The sequence below is a fragment of the Rattus norvegicus genome, chromosome 18 (genome assembly GCF_021556685.1).
Source record: "Rattus norvegicus strain SHRSP/BbbUtx chromosome 18, alternate assembly SHRSP_T2T, whole genome shotgun sequence".
Classification (NCBI taxonomy): Eukaryota; Metazoa; Chordata; class Mammalia; order Rodentia; family Muridae; genus Rattus; species Rattus norvegicus.
This window is the reverse complement of record NC_141551.1, coordinates 3,893,047-3,911,226: the sequence shown is the minus strand read 5'-3', so window position 1 is coordinate 3,911,226 and position 18,180 is coordinate 3,893,047. Positions and strand designations below refer to the sequence as shown.

Below are 18,180 nucleotides of genomic sequence, written 5' to 3'. Positions count from 1 at the left end.
CTGACTTTCCTCTTAGACATGAGCAAAGGTCCACTAGGTGACATTGTTGACATCAAGGGACAGAAAATCCCAGCCTTCATATCAGGCCAAAGCTGTCACTTCCTGGATGAGCATCCTATGAAGTTCGTCACATAAATCCCCTTCTCCCATCTCACCTTGACGCATGCTTAAGTAGTGCTTCTTCCTCATTCCATAAACGGTCTCAAACCTGCTCATGAAGATGGGTCTGAGGCTTGCATTTGGCTGCCTCGTGAGGAGCCTTTCTTCTTCACAAAACTCATCCTTGCAGTGATTGGCAGATTGTGCATCCAATAAAGAGGCCCAGTTGGGTCAACTTCCTCTTAGTGCACTTCAGGCCCTCCTGCCTCTCTGTGAACATAGCTCTTTAACCTGCTACCTCCCTATCTGCTCTCAGTTCTGTGCAACTGCCAGAACACAAACGGAGCTTGTAAGCCTCGATTGTACCTTCTGGCCTCAGGGCAGGGCAGATGCTACAAGGGTTTCCCTTCTGGAACCAAGATGCTGCCATGGCTGTCTCTACTTATGATTAATGTCTCTCCAGCCAACTCCATGGCCTCTTGGCCACTCTCTGTAGCACAGGTACTCGTTGGCAGTCACATAGTCTCATGTCTGTCTGATATTGTACTGCATGTTAATTTTTACATTTACTTACTAAGTTATAATGACCTTTCCTTTCCCTGACCCACACCAGGTGAACCTCGGGACATCAGATCCACCATATTTACAGTATATTGACTTCCTTAGTACAAAGCCAGGCTGAGAGCTGGCTCTATCATGGGTGCCCAAGAAATCTGTAAAACCACCAAGTGAGCAGTAAAAGAAAAAAAGAAAAGGAAAAGGGCAAAGGGGACAATTTTAAAAGACGGTTTCTGTTTGATAATTGCTTTTGTTTTGTTTTGTTTTTCTCTTGTATTCATGTCTGTTCATTTAAGAAAAAAAATATAGATGGCTCAGCTTTTAAAGTCTAGGCTCAAAATCAAAAAGACAAAAAGACAAAAAAAAAAAAAACAAAACATACCCAAACCCCAGCCTTAGTGAAATATTATTCACATACCATACAGTTTATCCACAAAGAGTATACATTCCATGGTCTTAGTAAAGCCACAGATTTGAGTGGCCACCACTACGGTCAATTTTAGAACACAGTTATCACTGCAAGAAAACTCACAGCCCTTTAGCAGTGACTTTGCATTAGCCCGCTAGCCCTCTCCCATCTGCTCGGTTCTGTGCGACTGCCAGGCTACAGGGTGCAATTTTGAGCCTCTACTGTACCTGTTGGTGTGAGGACAGGGGCAAACCCTGCAGGATCCATGGATGGCGCTTCCATAGTAACCCTCTTGGCAACGCTCACAGTGCTCCCCAGCTGTGTTGTGCTGACAGTTCTAGGGACAGATGAACAGGACAATGAGCTAGCCGTCTACTGCACGGGTCATTTTCAGGTCATTATCAGCTTACAGGTCTTCCTCAGTGCTAAAGACTAAACTCAGAGTCTCAAGTACGCTTGGTGAGCTTGGCACAACTGAGCTTCAATTCTAGCCCCTAATCCCATCCAATCATGACTCGAGTCCTCTGGCTGCATGATCATATGGGTTCTGTTAACCATATGTATTTTTTTTTCCTGTTTAATTGCTGTTGGTACCGCACAAAAATACTGGGATGCTGGAATGAGAGCTCAGCCTTCGTAAAGTACTTATACTTGCCTGGCATGACAAGGACCTGAGTTTGCTTTCCAGAAGCCATATTTTAAAAGCTAGTTGTGGTGGTGATGCTTGTAACTTCAAGTTGGGGAGAGGGGTATGGCAGATCCCTGGGCCTTACTAACTAAGCTCCAGGCCATCAAGGGGCCCTGTCCCAAAAACAAACAAGAAGAAAAGTAGATGGTACTGAGGAAGCACACTAGCATTTTCCTCCAGCTGCACACACAAACACACACACACACACACACACACACTCACACTCACACAGCTGCACACACAAACACACACACACACACTCACACTCACACACTCTTGCACTCTCACACATTCACACTTCACAGTGTCTTTTTATTAGGTAGAGTAGAGAAAGCTCATCTTGTTCCTATGCCACAATATCACTTTCACAGCTGTGCCTCTTGGGCAAGTTCCTTCATTTATCTAAGTTTTATTTTTTTCCTATATCAATTTTTATTGTCATACGATTACATATAAGCATTGTTTTCTTAAATATGCCATTAGAAGAGAACTTTCCATGTTGTTGAGAGCATTTTAGAAAGCAAAAGGTAGGCTAGATGTGCTGATATATACATACATATATATGCATATATGCATGAATAAATGCATGCACTTGGAAGGCAGAGACAAGCAGATCTCTGAGAGTTCAAGGCCTTCCAAGTCTACATAAAACATTTCAGGCCAGCCAAGGTTACATAATGAGACTCTGGCCAAATCAAACAAGCAAGCAAGCAAATATTTAAAACTGCCCTTGGTCCCTGGGAAGTGTGGCTTCTCCCCGTCCTTTTAGAAAGGGCCTTCTTTGGGACTAACCCAATTTTACTTCATAATTCATTCACTACAATACTCTAAATGGCAATAAACTTTAAATAGGTGTTTAGACATAGAATTTGTGAAAACAGTGGGAAGTTACATGATATCAGAAGACCCTTATAATACAAGTTCCAGAGAATTAAGGAGTTGTGTTTATGTAAATCCAATTATCCTCATGTCAAAGTCAGTGCCTTACCGAGGGTGCTCCACAAGGAAGCAACTCTGTGACTCAACACCACCCAGCCTGACAGAAGATAGAACAGATTTCCATCCTCACAACAAAGTTTCAAATACACACATACCCACGTACTAGTACAAGTATGCGAGCACACACACACACACACACACACACACACACAGGGGGCGGGGGGCACAGAGAAAGAAGTGGGGACAATTGCCTGTACTATAGACATTTGGTAACTAAGATGACCTGACAGTTACTTATAAGGTTCTACCTCTGTATGCTACCATGGTGCTTGAACCAGGCAAGATAATGGATATAAAGACTTAAATAAGTCCTGGGACTGAGTAAGGAAAAATCAAATGCAAGAGGATAGAGCTTGTCTCCAATGGAAGACACCCAATTAAACAAACCCATGCTTAATGAACCTGTAAGGAATTTAAAATTACATAAAGCATGGTCAGGTAGTGTTTAATGAGAATGGCTACCACAGGCTCATATGTTTGAAGGATTAGTCCCCAGTTGGTGGAACTGTTTGGGAAGGATTAAGAGGCGTGGCCTTGTTAGAGGAGGTGTGTCACTGGGGGTGGGCTTCGGGTTTCAGGAGTTCATGCCAGGCTCAGTTAGCTCCTCTGCCTCACAGTTGTTGCCCTGGTGGATAGGCAGGGCAGATGTGGGATGTACACATGTGCAAAGAAGGTTCTCCAGAAGAAGGGTTGTATCTGGGGGTTCTGGGCTCAGCCCAGATCTCAGGACTGGCCAGACAACAAATTCTCAGGGTTTCCTGGGAGTAGTCTGCCTGGGGGAGCCCCAGCAGCCTTTAGAACAAGCAAAGAGAGAACTATAGAAATAGCAAGTAGAAAAGAAAACCTTGCTTGGTTGAAGAATGAAGTATGAGTCCCACAAGTTATCCTTCCATGAAGCATACAGAATCTAGAAAAGTCCCTTTTGTTCTCTGGCAGTCTTTAGAAGGTAGGCTTAAGCTCTGCAGTGGCTCTGTGGTAAGACAAACATCCACTCTTGATGAAGGCGACACTTCTGCCACATACATACACATACAGACATACCCGCACACAGACTGACACACCACACAGACTGACACACACACATAGACACACACACACAGACTGACACACAGACACACACACAGACTGACACACACAGACACAGACTGACACACAGACACACACAGACACACACACACAGACACACATATACACAGACACATACACACACATACACACAGACATACACACAGACACATACACACAGACTGACACACACAGACACACACACAGACACATACCTACACACATACATAGACAGACACACAGACACACACACACAGAGACAGACACATACACACAGACAGACACACACACACAGACTGACACACACACAGACTGACACACATAGACACACACACAGACTGACACACACACAGACTGACACACACACAGACACACACACACAGACACACACACAGACACACACACACAGACACATATACACACAGACTGACACACACAGACACACACAGAGACAGACACACACACATACACACACATATAAAGACACACACAGACATACACATACAGACTCACACACACAGACACACACACAGAGACAGACAGACACACACACATACACACACATATACAGACACACAGACACACACAGACAGACTGACACACACATAGATACAGACTCACACACACAGACACATCCACACAGATAAACACACACAGACACACGCAGACACAGACACACACATATACAGACTCACACACACACATACAGACTCACATACACAGACGCACACACATACAGACACACACAGACACACACACAGACACATACACACACAGACATAGACACACACAGACACACAGATACATACACACATACAGACATAGACACACAGACACAGACACACACACACAGACACACAGACACACACACATACAGACTCACACACACAGCCACACACACACACAGAGACACGCAGAGACACACACACATACAGACTGATACACAGACACACACACACAGACACACACACACACACACACACACACACAGAGGCAGTATCCAACAGACTTTTGTTCATGAATACTTATGAGCTAGGAAACAGCCATTGGTCCCGTTTTGTCTGTCTGAACATATAAGGTTAGAATTCATCAGGCAGCCCTCTGGCTCTCTCCTGTTCTGGCCTGCCCCAACTAGTGGCTGAAGCAAATCCCTGAGACGTGAGGAGCAGGTTCAGTCCAGTCCAGGGACCCTGCGGATGCTGGCCATGTTACACAAAGCGAGTCAGAGGGAATTTCCAAAGGTCCTTGCCTTCACTGGGGAGGTCCTGGCTATCAAACAGGGAGAAGTCTCATGGGAAGGAAGAATGGAGGACAGTTAAACATAAATAAACAAATAATCTAAAAAGCGTCTTTGGAGATGAAAATTACTTAACAAACTAATTTTTAAAAACTTTTTTTTGAGCAAAGATCTCACTACATAGCCTTTTTAACCTGGAACTTGCTATGTAGACCAGGCTAGCATTGAACACACAGAGATCTGTCTGCCTCTGCTAGAATTAAAGACTTATGCTATCATGCTGGCAACAAGCTAATATTATTACAGAGAATTTGATACAATATCCCAAAGTAAGACCCTTTTCTAGCCTATGAGCACTGACTTTTGGACAGTAGCTGGAAGACCTGAGGCTGTGAGGATGGAGAGGTGAGGCCATCCTTTCTCCTCCTTGGTACATCCACCTGCCCACCTTTCCGCTGCCCCTGCTTTATCGTGGCAACCACAGGTGTTTGTATTTGCAGGGTGAGTCATAAGTCACTTCCAGTACCCGCTTCTCCCTAATTCTTTTCTCTTTTTTAATCTTCTTTTTTCTCCTCCTCCCTTCCCAGTTTATTCTTATTTTTCCAGGCAAGGTCTCATGCTCTCAGGACAGCCTCAACTTGCCAGGTAGCCAAGGATGACCTTGAACTTCTGTGGTGGTTTGAACAAGAATGGCCCCCATGGGCTACGTATTTGAATGCTTCATCATCAGGGAGCAGCACTGTTCCAGGATTAAGAGGTGTGGCTTTGTTGGAGGAAGTGGCTTTGTTGGAGGCTTTGAGGTTTCAAAAGCCCAACTGGACCCAGAGTTGCTCTCTGCCTGCCCGTGGTTGTGGAACTCTCAGCACTACTCAGCACCTGTCCACATGCTGCCATGCTCTCTACCGTGATGATGATGGACCAAACCTCTGAAACTTAAATGCCTGCTCTTATAAGAGTTGTTGTGGTCATGGTGTCTCTTCACAGGACAGAACAGTGACTAAGGCAGCTTCTGATCGTCCTGCCTCCACCAGAGTGCTGGGACTACAGGCTGGTTCATATGGTGCTGGGCCCTGTGCACACTAGGTAAGCACTCTGCCATGCTCAACTACTGTTCAAGTGTCCGTCCTGAAACCCATGTCACCCCTACAAAACTGAGTCTTAGGCTGACAGCTCAGAGTCACTATATCTAGGCAAGATTTGAGCCCTTTGATCCACCTGTTAATATATTTAATGGGGCAGAGAAAATGGGAGCTAAGGTATCTCATGACTGTTCAGACAGGTGTTCTCCTCTGAGGGTGTATGTTACAAAGCAGGCAGAAGTCGAGTGTAAAATACCTCAGTCGGCCTGGTGATTCAGAAGCTAAGACCATAGCAATCTGTTTAGGGTTCTATAGGACATTGATGTCTCAGGCAAAGCAGGAGGAACAGATTGCCTGCCAACACAGTGGGACAACCAATTTACTCACAATGCACACTCCCGAGCCGTCTTGGCATCTATTTGAATGTCCGTTGCAATTGCAGGGAACACACCTTCCCGCAGGGAAGCTTTTGATGTCTCGATAGTATCCTGGGCGACAGCCCTATTTTCAAACAAACAAAAAACGTTCAATCGATACAAAGAGAAGAAAAGAATTATTTTTGAAAGCTTGTTACCATTCTGACTGTGAAGAAGTCGGGCTTTTAAAAACCTTCTTTCTCCCGGTCTTATGTGGATTTCTGATACCAACCACCAAGCCACTCTGCTGCTTTTGATCAGGTTGTGCTGGGTCTTTGGGACCATGGGAATGGAAGCTAGCAGAGAAAGGAGCTGTGGGCATGGCCCCTCTCCATACATGGATCCTTCTCCACACACAGCCCCTCTCCACACATGGGCCCCTCTCTGCACATGGCCCCTGTCCACACATGGGTCCCTCTCCATGTACCCACTAAGGGGTTGAGGAGGTAGACAAATAGGAGGTAAGAGGATCAGGACTGCAGTCCTTATGGGACTCAAGTCAAGATTCTCCTGATAGCCCACCCCTCCCTAAGTATGGGTTCTGTCTGGTGAGAGGTGAGGTAGAGTGACATAGAGTCTTCGATGGAATCTACTCAAAATGGTATAGTTATTGAAATCGTCATAGTGACACTTACTAACCAGTGGTCACCAGGAAGCCTGGGTAGAAGGAAGGTGTTGAGTTCTCACATACAAGACTTTTGAAAAAAATTTCTACCACATATACAGAGATCCCGCCTCACGGTCCCCGGGTTTGGTCTTGTTTTAGGGTCAATATTCCATCAGTCAATTCTTTACTGTCTCTTTCCACTCTAAGAACACGGGTTACTGGTGTTTATGTGAATAAAAAGTTAACATTTTCCCATGGACTTATGTCCTGTTTAAAAGACTCTGTTAAGAACTTTCCAACAGCCTTTTAATCTCAGCACTTGGAAGACAGAGGCAGGGGGATCTCTGTGAGTTCCAGGCCAGCCAGAGCTACAGAGTAAAGCTCTATCTAAAAAAAAAAAAAAAAAAAAAAAAACCAACGAATAAATTAAAACAATGATTTGATTCTTACAGTGCCCACTAAAATCATTCAGAATTCCACCTGCCTTTAGGAAGGGCAATAGGTAGATAAGGTCTTCATATTGGCAGAGCTAATCGATTCATAGATTAAAACTGGGCATTTCCACTTGTTTGCTGCTCTGAGCTCCCAGATTCCCAACTTTAAAGCAACAGGAAGAATTAATAGCTCAACCTGTCTCATTGTCCTTAACAGCACATGTGTCCATAAGACTGAAATGACAGTCAACGGGGACGCTGAGATGAACTGGCCAGTCATACGGCCCGTGCCCACAAAGGCTGGCACGTGGACAACCTGAATATAGGAATCAGGTGCCAGCCAGGAACTCCTTCCTAAAGACCATACAAGTGACAGAACAGAACGTCTAATGTAATGTTCCTTTAAGAGATTAGGGACCATGTTTAGACAAATGGATATATTGGAAATTTTTCTTTGTGGGCTGTACATGAACAGGCTTGTCTAATGGAGAATTAAAGCATTAAAGACTGTTCTTTGCTGCTGGCTCCGCTGTGAGACACATCTGAATGAAATCCAGCCAGGGAAGGGAGATGATCGTATCTGCAAACAGCCAGCTGACGCTAACGCCATCTACTTGCTCAGAATTATATATTTGTTAAGGGACAAATTATCCAAATGAACAAACAGGTCTCGTTTGAAGGTACCATGCTTGGGCAGAAAGCTTTCCTTGGGAAAGAACAGTCTATCACGATTAAAACAAAATCATCCACCTTGATGTGCCTTAATTACCATGGGGGGGATGCCCCGCCCGATTTCTAGTCATGTGATTCAGAGTACTTGTCAGTGACTCAGTTGTAACCATTTCGTGCCTCCACAAAGCAAGCAAACACATTTTACAGACGTATTCAAAGGCTACTGACGACTTAGTCCAGATGGAAATCAATGTGTCCTAATAGATTACATCCACCAAGAGGTGTTATAAGTGGTGACGTTTTGCAAAGCCATTTTAAGGATAAAATTTCTAGTAACAATTTATTTATATTACAGATGATAAAATCATGCCCCATCTACTTTCCGGGCCCACGTCATGAGCCGCAGGCTCCATTTCTTGTAAGTATGCATCCATTTCTATTTCTCTGTAAGCAGCCAGGGCATGTAAGGAGTGCATGGAATTCCTGAACGTTTCCTGCCTGACAAACTGCGCCATGTCTATGAGGTACAACCCAAACTTTGACTGCTTCTCTTAGTCTTGTCTCTTAGTGTTTCTCGTGTTATACTTCCTGGGTCATTTTTTTTTTCCAGGTGAAACTTGCAAGCCTACATGTAATAGACTCTTGCCCCAGGCTTGAGCCAGTTCTGAAAGGGCACAGAGTTTCACGGTAGACCAATATTCCACAAGCATCCAGGCTCTTGGCTGTCTGGGAATTCCAGGGTGGGCTGAAGTTTATGGGGCTTGTGATTAATGCTCAGGAGAGCAATCTGTCAGGCACTGCAGTAAACCCTGCCACTCACAGCAACTGGGAGGCCATCTGCCCTTCCCCCAGCCCACCAATCTACTCCTTAATAACCCTAACTCTAAATGCCACCAAGCTGGACACATTTCCCACCCCAAAACGAAATGTAAAAGGAGCATTACCTGGCTGGGTCTAAGCTCCATATAACTTGCTTGCAGATGGTTTTGCCCTGGATGCTGAAGAAATGCTACCCTTTGCTGCTCTGAGCCATACCCCAGGCACTGGCCCAGAGCTGCCCCAAAGATCCACAGCCATCCTGTGCTCCAGGCTGACCACCTCACTGTAGGCGGCATCTTGATCCCTTGGTGTCCTGCCTGGCTGCGTGCAAACCTTTGTGTTCTTCCTCTTATACCTGCCCTTCCTGCAGTGCCCGGGCCTGCCTGACTCAGGGAAAGAAGGCTGTCTGCGGCAGGGGCCCCACCTTTAAACTTCACACATGAGTCAGCCTACACGGAGAGAGCGCGTAAGAGTTCCATGGGTAAGTGCAGTCTTCTGTAATTCCTGGGGGGGTGGGGCAGACGTCACCTTCTACCCACCTGGCCCTGCAGACAGCACCAGACATTAGAGCAGCTGTAAATCACAGGCTGAGTCAAGGCAAAGGCCCACACCCTGGCCAGGAGGGTGCTAATCCACTCCTCTTTTCCTTGGGCTATCTATATTTTGTCAGCTAGAAAGACCATGGAAGGTATAACCTATGAACTAACTCACAAGGAAAGGAGTTCCCATAAAGCAAGGGAGATAATTCTTTGGCTTGAAAAACACAGGGAAGCGAAGAGCTTTGCTCCTTTATGTACATTTGGTTTGTGGGGTACACAGAACAACATCACCGCTATCTTCTAATTTTACTAACACTGCTTCTTGTTAGGAAAAGAACACATTGATTTATGGGTGAGATAGAAGATAGTTTCACTTTGTGGTACACTTTAATCATGGGAGGCTGACTTTAAAAGCTCAGACCTCCTAAGAGGTAGAAAATGGGAATGAGATTTTGCCTTCTGAATCCAGGATTTAACTGCACCAGGGTGCCAGGGGTGGCAGGGTGGCAGGCAGGGAGCTAGAAAGGACAGACACAAACACAGCCTCCCTACCTCTGATTTCTACATCTATAAAGCACCTTCGAATGGCAAAACTCTGTGATGCCTTTGGAACGTTTTGAACCCCTGAAGGTAGCCGAGGGGAGATACCAGATCTGTCCCAGCACACTTGGATGATGGGTAGAGAGAACCCCAACACTGCCGCGCTGCTGGACAGCAGCCAGGAAAAGCCAGACACGGGCGGGGCCGCAGGGAGGTGGGGAATACCACCCCGGTGAAGTTCCCTACCTGACATGAGTCACCGGTGTAGTCAGGGGGACAGGTACACATCTCCACAAGATGGGCCCTGGGGCCGCTTCCCGTGTCAGAGGCCTCCTCCAGCCCTACCTCACCCAGGGTGAGCCGCTGTGTCTCCGTGAAGTGGAGGCCCCGGATGTGGAGGCCTTCCAGGCTGGACAGCACAGCCATCAGCTCTTCCCGGGACACTGGGGCACTGTTGCCTGCGTGCCTGAAGTTTCCCTGCACGGGCAAATGGAGAGGCTTTCTTAGGCAAGGTCTCTTCGAGAGAGAGGGCCCTAGAATGGGTCAAACCGAAGACAGCTAGCATGTATACGGGGGAAAGACTCAGAGGAAGATTGGGGGTGTCCTTCCTGGCACAGCCGCACCAGGCTACTCCCAGGAAGGGGTCTCCATGACCAGGGCTATGCCTTTGTAAATGTACTTTAATTTGGGAAGAATAGAGTCAGTGACGAAGACGCAGGAAGAAAAGGCGGCTAAATCAGGTAATGCTGGCCATAACTAGGACAGTACGCACAGTCTTCTCTCCCACAGGTTTGTTTTATTGATTGCTACTTTGTTCACTTCCTTTTTTTTTTTTTTCTTTTTTTCGGAACTGGGGACCGAACCCAGGACCTTGCGCTTGCTAGGCAAGCGCTTTACCACTGAGCTAAATCTCCAACCCCGTTCACTTCCTTTTTAATGTTTGCTTGTTTTTTTTTTTTTTGTTTTGCTTTGTTTTTTTGTTTTTTGGGGGTTTTTTTTGTTTTTTGTTTTTTTGTTTTTTTGTTTTTTTTGTTTTTTTGTTTCGGAGGGGTTTTGTTTATTCTGTATAGTCTTGCTAAGCAGCCCAGACTGGCCTGGAGTTCATGATCCTTTTCACCTGAGCCTCTGAGTGCTGAGCTTTCCAGTGTGAGACACTATCCATGACTCCTCAGATCATTTTTGACTTGTAATAGGCGTGTGTAACTTTATTATTTAAAGAAAGCACACATGGAATGAAATGCACCCATTTTAATCTTATATTCCTACAGCACAGTCATCTTAGCTGTGAGCACAGCGTGGCACAAGTCTGAAAAACTTGCTCGTGCTGGAAACCAAAACTCCAGCCATGGAAAGACACACCCCGCTTTCTAGGAGTTGGAATATCTTAGGGGCTCTCACATCAGTGGACTCACATCCCGTATGCATTTTGAGACCAGGCACTTCTCATCAAGCAGTTACTTAGCCATGAATTTTCTGCTCATAGCTCAGATCACTGAGCTAAATGGTGTGCACACAGTTTGCACACAATTCTTTGTTGTACTGTTCCCTTCCATTTGCAATTTTCTACTCTCTATGGTGGAGCTCAGGGGACAACTTGCAGGAGCTGGTCCTCTCCTTCCACCATGTAGATTCCTGGTATCGAACTTGGGTCCTCAGGCTTGCTGGCAGATGCCTTTACCTGCTGAGCCATTGTTTTTAGTCCCCCTTCAGTAGTTTAAATACTTCATCCACCACCAGCTTTCGTGTTACCGAGGGCCCCTTGCATGTGATGGCATGGCACCTGTGCAGCTCTCTGTCTTCTGCATGTGAATTACAACACGCTTGTGTGACCCCCTTCTATCTATTGGATTTAGGGGTGACGGTTTGGTGCTGATACATTAGTGACTGTCATCAAGTTAGGGAAGCGATTGCTTCTTCAAATGTCTTCCTTTCTCTTTCTGGGGTCTCCATTATACATTGGGACACTTGAGCTCCTTCAAACTCACGTCTGCCTCCAAAAGACGATACGAACAAAACCGTGTGAGCATCAAACACTCTATGGTCTGTTAGATTCTAGATCCCGTGGTGGAGTTTTGCACTTTGTTAGCCAGACAAAACAAGGCGTTTAGTCTGTCACGGTTCTAGAAGCTCCAAGCCCCACATCAAGGTGCTGGCTGTACCAGCTACATCAGGAGGGTCTCTTCCTGGTTTGTAGATGACACACGCGGTTGAAAGAAAGCAACCTCTCTGGTGCGTCTCTATCTCTGTTGGTTTATTTTAATTATTTACTTGTGTGTATGTGGCAGGTCTGCATGCCAGGCACATGCATGAAGCTGTTTATTGAGAGAGCAGAGAGCATTGGACCTCCTACAGCAGGCATTATAGGAAATGGCAAGCCACCCAGTCTGAGGACTGCAAACTAAACTCAGATCCTCAGAAAGAACGACAGCGCTCTTAACCACTGAACTACCCCTCCAACACTAAGAAACACTAAGCTCTCTGCTTTCTCTAGGCATGAGTGGTAGATCGATAGGTAAGAGATGGAGACGGAGGAACCTTGCTGACCGGCCTTCCTGGCAAGTTTCAAGCCAATAAGAAAGCTTTTCTTAGACAAGGGGGAAACATCACCTAAGGAACTATAGCTGAGGCTGTGCTCTGCCCAGCTCTGAGAGTGACAGAGAGTTGGAGGGCAGTGGGACAAAACCATGTAACCATGAAACACTCAGTGGCATATTATATTCTAGATTATGTGGTGGAGGTTTGCGCTTTGTGCGTGCATGTGCGTGTGTGCATGTGGGTGTGTATAAAAACCCGAATGAAAGAAATAAAACACAGAACAGGGGAATCATCAAAAACCCCCTTGTTCTCCTCTTTTACCTCAACCACTTGCACTCTTCCGTGATGTGGCCTGTCTGGCCGTGGGTCGCTGGGCTCCGCATGGATGATGGACATGTGTTGCCCCTGATAAAGGGAAGCAGGGATACATTAGTGCCTTAGCTGGGGTGCTTTGAGGTTCCTACTGATGTCAGAACGGAGTCCTCCGTGGGTCTACAGCCTATGAAACAACTGGATCTAAACAGTTCAGCTCTGGAGGCTCGGTGACACGGAAACAAGTAAACAGTAGCTGATCTGGTACATTGCCACAACTACAAAAACGGTCTTGACCAAAGGTGATTTTAAAATGTGGAAAAATAAATAAAAGCTGGGAAGAGAGCTGAGCAGTGGTCAGGAGAACTGGCTGCTTCCCCAGAGTTCCTCAGTTCATCCCCTAGTGTCCCCAGGGCGGTTCACAACCATCTGTAAAACCCAGGGAAACCGGTGTCCTCTTTTGTGCATGGACAGACTGCAGATTAAATGCTCATACGTATTAAATGAGTAGATAATGTTAAAACTGTGGGGAAAGTATTTATTTTAGTCATTCCTTATAGTAAATGTAGGAAGTACATTTCATAGCTGCCAATAGGGCCTTGCTTTGGTGGTAGATTGCTGGGGAGGGTGGGGATGGAGTAAGGGTTAACAGAGCCTAGCTCTGTAGCCCGTGTGCTTAGCACCCAGAAGAAGAGAAAGTTTATGGATGAAGACAGGGGCCCAGGACTCTGGCCCACCAATGTGGGATGTGGCCCCCACTCTCAGCCTCTGCCCCATCCCACTCAGTGGCTACGGGAGGCTTCGCAGAACGGCATGGGCTTGTCCGTGCCCTGCACGGGCTTGTCCGTGCCCTGCACAGCAGCCCCACTCAAAGTCACACACTGAGCCCAGCCGTTCTGTGTGGGTTCCAAACCCTGAGGCTGTCCATTTATGAGGGCAGAACATTATCGAGGCTCATGGGCCACTTCAAACCTTAATCTAAGGAACAAGACTCTTAATTATGGTGGTTTCAAATAAAGCAACAAAGGAAAAAACTTGTGAGCCTAAATGACTTCTATGTCTGAAGGTAAAATTCAGGTGAGATTCTGATCACTACCTCCCAGCACATTCCAAGAGTGCGCGCAGTTAAGTCCTCTGCAGTAAAAATTACAGCAGAAGCTTCAGCTCCGAGGTTGCTGTAAAATACAGAATAGAAACCCCGCCCAGCCGGGACAGCACTCTCATCACATAACAGTTTCTCCTTATGCAAGTCTAAAATCTCTGCTGCTTAATTTCCACTATGGAGCTGCCCGCTTAGCATCTGATGCAGACGTGGAGGTGGGAACCGAGCTCCAGGGTTTGCCCAGCAAGCGTGAGCCTTTGGGTTCCATCTCCAGCAGTCCTGCTTCCAAATTAAGCAGAAACAGAGTCGGCTTCAGGCTACGGCTCCCTAACTCATATTCCAGATTTTGTCCTCTATCTCGGGGTGCCACAAAGAATGGGCTCGAATCATTTTTTGAGCTGAAACTGAAAGATAAAACCATAAGACATGAGGCAGTTTCGAGAGTGAAGTATAGCTAAATACGTTGCAAGGGGAATGGAGGAATCCTCCGGGCAGGCGTGCCATGTGCTCTAAACATTCTATGTGAGTGTCTTCAAAACCTCAGACACAAATCAATCTAATGTTCTGCACAGCCCAGTGGTGACCACTGCTTCCTGCTTCCTGCTGCGCGGGCCACGCCTTAATACCTACAATGAGCTGCACGTCCGGCTGCTTTTCCAGAAGAACCATGTCTCCAGGTAAGCCAAAGGACTTGGCTTGGTAGGTGAGGTAGCCGCCATAGGAGGACACCTGAAATTGAATGAACAGTATCATCTGCACTGGACACGACCAGGCTGGCACTAACCAGAATGCCTGGCAAGGCTGGGTGCTCTCTAGAAGGTGGGACTGAGAACAGGCCACCGCCCTCATGCTATTTTTACATTCCTGAGAACCATTAATATGAACATGGTTTTTTGTTTGGTTGGTTTTTTTTTATAATTAAGATTGTAGGGGCTGGAGAGATGGCTCAGTGGTTAAGAGCACTGGCTCTCTCAGAGGACCCAGGTTCAATTCCAGCGCCCACATGGCAGCTTACAACTGTCTGTAACTCCAATTCCTAGGGATCTGACACCCTCACGCAGACGTACATACAGGCAAAATACCAATGGACATAAAATAAAATTAAGTTAAAAATAAAAATAAAGTCTTTAAGAATTAAGGATGTACTTTTATTTGAAAGAAAAACCAGCAATCATACTAGAACAAGAAAATATTTTTTTTTACCTCTCTCCCATGATGACTATTTCACTGGGAGAAATGGGTATATCAATTGCAAAATAAGCCTTGAAAAATAAATTTTCCAGAAAAAAAAAATCCCTTGAAAGCAAATGGTGACTATTGCCTGTGCTATTATAAATTTCCTGGAGAGAGAAACCATGGTCAACTGTTACCTCAGACAGACAGACTAGGTCAACACAGTGTGGTCTTAGTGGCAGTGAATGGTCACAGTTCCCTGTCATCCACTTCACCTCTGCCCCAGTCCCTCCCACCGCTGCGTCAGCTGGGGATAGGGAGTGATCTGAGCGTGTGCAACATCCCAGAGCTGCTCCAAGGGAGAGCTGGGGAGCTGCTCTGGGATTCCAGTCCGTGGGCGGGACCTTCTCCTAGGGCCTGCAAGCTGATAAAACAGCCCAGAGCTGTAGTCACAGGGTCTAGACCCAATTCCATGGAACACCTAGGCTTATCTCATGGATTTTAAGCAAAGTCTTTTTGACAGGCTGGGGTGGCTTTTAAAATAAGTGCATGAATTCTGATAATCCTCCTAGAAGCTGTAGTGGCTTGAATTAGGAATGTCCCTGACAGGTTCATGTGTTAGGATACTTGGTCCTCTATTGCCATTACTACTGGGGAGTTGGGGAACTTTCGGGAGGTGCAGGCTTGCTGCAGGAAATGCTATGGCTGGGCATGGGCTTGGAGAGCTCGTGCCCTCGCCTACTTCCAGCTCACTCTCTGCTTTCTCTGCGTGGTAGGAGATGTGATCCCTCAGCTTCCAGCTCTAACCACGGGCTGCCATGTCTCCTCCCGCCATTATATGGCCTCTTCTTTTGGTCACAAAAGAAGTAACAGGAAAAGAACTCATATAGAAGTGAAACGTTGCTATTTCTCCTTGAGTGTGGGCTCAGTGATTCATTTCCAGTAAGTCAATGTGCAGAATGAAGCAGAAATTAGATTCCACCACTTCTAGGGTTGGCTCATAAGATTATGGCTTCTGTCTTGAGTTCTTTCATTAGCTCTCTCTCTCTCACTCACCTTCCTCAGTTACTTTGTGGAAACCAGCCACACACAAAGGCTCCTCCACTGGTCTAGGAAGGGCACAGAGAGTTAGATACAGAAGCCTACTAGCAAGCATGGCAGGAGCTTTAGCAAGTGGACCTTTTAGCTCCACAATGACCAGCCCTGTCTGTAACTCCAGAGGAAGCTCTGGGCCATTGACTCCTGGATCCCTGATCCACAGAAACTGCACAACACAGTCACTTGTCCCCTTAAACTGCTGCACAGCAGCAAATGACCAAAGAGGGTCATACAAGAGAAGCAATGAAACCATCAGGGCTCACAGCTCTTCTCCCAGAATTAGAGATCTAGAGCCAAAACTGAGTTAACTCACAAACATTGAGTTAATTCCCCATGGCTGACATTTTATCAATTTTGCCTACATAATGGAACCTCCATAGACACCCGAAATTTAATATCAAATATGAACTAATGGCATCCCATGAGCTGGGGCTTTGTTCAACCCACCCTTCCTCACATCTCCTATCATGACTAAGTTGAGGCCTATGCTTTCACGCAGGGCCTGAACTTCTGAACTCTATCATAGCCATGGTCTGCCATGATCATGTGTGTGGCTCACTCATAAGATCCTGGGAGAGCGCCGTTAAATACACCAACTCTGCTGTGTGAACCAAACTGCCACAGGTCCTGCGCTTCTTCATATACTCCAGTCACGTTTTAGCTTGTATTCTCCTGACCAGGAGCCTTTCTACTTTAAAACAAAGAATTCTCGGCAGAGCGTTTGAAAGCACCTGGCCCATTTACAACAGACATTATTTAAATGGTTTTATATTTCCCTAGAGGAGAATTCCTTGGCAGGAAGCACAAATCAAAAAACAAAACAAAACAAAACAAAACAAACAAAACAAAACCCGCTGTGGAGGACTTCCTTTCTGGGATCTACTGTATGTGGACCACACACGTGAGGGCCTTTCTCAGCCCTCCTCCTGGCGAGAGGCAGGGCATCTTCTTCATTTTTACCTAGCTTTATTTCTAAACGTTAATTACCTGAACTTCCACATGCTTCCTCCCTCTGGGGAAACGATAATTGTGCCAAGTGGCAGCTGAGGCCACAGAGGGCCCAGGAGGACGTCAGACCGTCGTTACCTTATCACCTAGGTAGGATGGAGGTGCCACCCAGGATGCACTGTGGACTGAGGACGGCAGTTCCTGCAGATCAGCAACCACGCTGTTGCTGCTGGGGTTGAAGGACACGGGGACATCAACTCCATCTGCTGTCTCCAGACGCCAGCCCATCATGTCTACAAACTAGAGCATGGCAATGTGGCTTTTAGCGTGATTGGCTACATCACTCTCACAACGATCTGCAAGCCCAGTGCCAACATCTCTATTAGTAGCCCTTTCTGCACTCACGTGGTGCACACACAGACACACATACACAAGCAATAAGTAAAGAAGGATAGAGGAGGGACGCAGGGGGCCATTCCTGATGAACTATTTCTTACAGACAGATTCATGAAAAGAGGGAGTCACTGCCTTTAGCTGTGTAACCACCAGTGACTCAGTCAGGCTCCAATGGGAATTACCATTCAACGGTCACACAGATGACCCTAGTAAACTAAATGGTTGACAAAACAAAACCAAGGGACCTTGGTCTGGGAAAGGGACAGGAAGAAAGGGATGGGTAGGGGAAGAAATAATCAGAACTCATTCCATGCATGTATAAAATTGTTGAAGAATTAACTTAGTTCTTTAAAAATGTTTAGAACAACATTTAAAAAAGGAGCATTTTCTTAAATGTGTTGTGGAATACAGTAGCCAGAATACAACATTTCCTTGTTTGTCACCACGGAAGCCAG

General features: G+C 46.1%; 1 protein-coding gene and 1 long non-coding RNA gene across 6 annotated transcripts in view; one reads left to right on the top strand and one right to left on the bottom strand.

The window, feature by feature from the left end:
- Lama3 (laminin subunit alpha 3) overlaps positions 1-18,180 on the bottom strand; it is a 231,870-nt gene that overhangs the window by 67,950 nt on the left and 145,740 nt on the right. For 3 of the 4 annotated variants that reach the window (XR_015642374.1, XM_087593013.1, NM_001393748.1), the window contains 6 exon segments: positions 17,468-17,629; positions 14,741-14,839; positions 13,018-13,101; positions 10,408-10,638; positions 6,522-6,635; positions 1,294-1,403 (listed from right to left, as the gene is read on the bottom strand). Coding sequence is in view for 3 of the 4 variants with exons in the window: in XM_087593013.1 (XP_087449139.1) it covers positions 1,294-1,403; positions 6,522-6,635; positions 10,408-10,638; positions 13,018-13,101; positions 14,741-14,839; positions 17,468-17,629 (800 nt within the window). In the remaining variant the exon portion in view is untranslated. 4 annotated transcript variants of the gene reach the window in all.
- On the top strand, positions 8,071-17,191 carry LOC147999655 (uncharacterized). Of its 2 annotated transcripts, XR_015642776.1 has the most exons (4): positions 8,071-8,271; positions 8,619-8,681; positions 9,453-9,563; positions 14,683-17,191. It is a non-coding gene; the product is annotated as an uncharacterized LOC147999655 (long non-coding RNA). The 2 variants fall into 2 exon arrangements; XR_015642775.1 differs by lacking the exon at positions 8,071-8,271 and having other exon boundaries at positions 8,445-8,681.